A 2050-nucleotide genomic window follows, 5' to 3' on the forward strand; every position below is an offset into this window, starting at 1 on the left:
CCAGTTTACCTCCTCGGGTGGCGGGGGCCAGGGGTGCCTTGGACGCCAGGGGGAGGAGGGCTATCCTGACCCGCCAGCCTTGCTCTGTCTCGCCTTTCTGACGACTCACAGGCTCGTAAATGCAAACGCAGCCCGTGCGTGATCCGAGCCTGTCCCCAGCTCCAGCACACCCCTCCCGCCCCCACCCCCATCGCTCACACGCACACGCACACACACGCGTGCAAATGCACACGCACGGAGCCGAGGACCTGCGGCATACCCAGACAGCCCGGCTCAGCTAAGTACCCCCACCCAGGGGCACCCCTCGCCTCCCCACCGCCCGCCTGCGCGCACGCACGCGCACAGGAGCACCCTACGCGTTCCCCGCCCAGGCTGCGAGGGGTGGGGGCCGGGGAGCCGGAGTGGAGTCCCCCGTCCATCCCTCGCTCAGCTTCCTAGTGCTGTCTCCCCACGCGCCAGCTCTGGCTGGGCTCCCCCTTGGCTCCTGAACCGGAACAGTTGGCGCTGAAAACACTTTACTCCTCCTCCCTTGAGACCCATCCTGTCCTCCCGGAGTGCCATCTCCCCCCGCCCCCCGCCCACCCCAACGGGCCGGAAGAGTAACCCCCGAAAAGCAGCCAGAAGCATCTCCCAACTCTTCACCAGGAGCAGGTTGGAGGCTGGATTTCGGAGAGACTGGATTGGGGTCTGTCACCAGCCCCTTCTTCTGGATCGGGCTTGATTTTCGTCTTTTCAAAGAGGATTTGCTCATTATCTTTGAACACTCCTTTTTACAAAATTTCTGCTGGAGCTCGGTGGGGAAGATTCTGGGGGATCTTATTTTAAGGGAGAAAAAATAAAAAAGCTCCGAAGGGGCGTTGATTAATTTCCCCCGGGTTTGGAATCACCCTCTGGACAAGAGAGCAAGAGATCAAGAGCGAGGAGAAGAGTGGGAGAGGACCCAGGAGGCGCGCCAGCCCGAGGCCACCTCCTTTCGCGGGCCGCCCCCCTCCCCACTCCCCCGACACACACTCGCTGGCTGGCTCGCTGGCAGACGCACACCCGGCGCGCGGACCCGCACCGGCCGGCGCCACACACTCCGCGGCCCGAGCCTCGGCAGCCGCAGCGGGATGGAGTTGGCGCGCACGGAGCGCCCCGCAGGTTGGCCCGGGGCGCCCCTTGCCCGGACTGGGCTCCTGCTCCTGTCGACGTGGGTCCTAGCCGGAGCCGAGATCACTTGGGGAGCTACAGGCGGTCCTGGGCGCCCCGTGGCCCCGGTTTCGCGGCGCCCGGCTCTGCTGCCTCTCTTGCCGCGGGCAGTGGCCAGCCAGTGGCCGGAGGACCTGGCGACAGCACCGAGAGGCGCCGCGCTCGGGCGCCGGCCCGGACCAGAGCCGATGCCCCGGGCAGCCGGCGGTAGTGGAGGAAATCAGCAGGAAGATGCCGGGGGGCTGTCGCCGGCAGGTGCACGGTGGGGACAGGGCATCCCGGCTCCTAGCAAACCTGGCGGCTCGAGGAGGAGTCGCCGAGCGCAGCCCCCCAGTGCCCTGGAACGCGGGGACTCCCGGGCCACTGCTTGGTCCGATGGTTCCAAGGGAAGCCGTCCTCTGGCCAAGGGGCTCCGGGAGGAGGCGAAGGCTTTGCGGGCCGGGGGCGCGGCGGCCGAAGAGCTCAGGCTGCCCAGCACCTCCTTCGCGCTGACCGGGGATTCGGCCCACAACCAAGCCATGGTGCACTGGTCAGGACACAACAGCAGCGTGAGTACCCGCCGCGGGCCGGGGACCCCACTATCTCCCCGCAGCAAGGGAGCATGGGGGGCAGGAACGAGGGACAGATAGTTACTCGAGGGTTGGGGGGAGCACCATGACTTTTAGAGAGAACAGGTTGACCTAGCTTCCCCCACGCCCCCAACAGGTTAGTGGAGTTTGTTGGAAGATGGTGTGTTGTGTTTGTTTATTGGTGACCCTAGGATTGGGGCAGCCCGGAGGGAAGGGGAGGGTGAAGGAGCTTAAGGATGAGCAGAGGAGGGATCTGTAGTTCTGGTGTACTTGGTTTGAAGTTTTCCTGTTGG

At 65.5% G+C, this 2050-nt stretch overlaps 1 protein-coding gene across 1 annotated transcript in view; it reads left to right on the forward strand.

The window, feature by feature from the left end:
- Nucleotides 1-888: 888 nt before the first annotated feature.
- SORCS3 (sortilin related VPS10 domain containing receptor 3) overlaps nt 889-2050 on the forward strand; it is a 506985-nt gene continuing 505823 nt past the window's right edge. Inside the window, exon 1 of the mRNA XM_006095936.3 lies at nt 889-1736. Within this exon, the coding sequence (XP_006095998.1) occupies nt 1110-1736 (627 nt within the window). The 5' untranslated portion in view covers nt 889-1109. The remainder of the gene's footprint in view (nt 1737-2050) is intronic.

This window comes from Myotis lucifugus, unplaced genomic scaffold (genome assembly GCF_000147115.1).
Source record: "Myotis lucifugus unplaced genomic scaffold, Myoluc2.0 scaffold_162, whole genome shotgun sequence".
NCBI lineage: Eukaryota > Metazoa > Chordata > Mammalia > Chiroptera > Vespertilionidae > Myotis > Myotis lucifugus.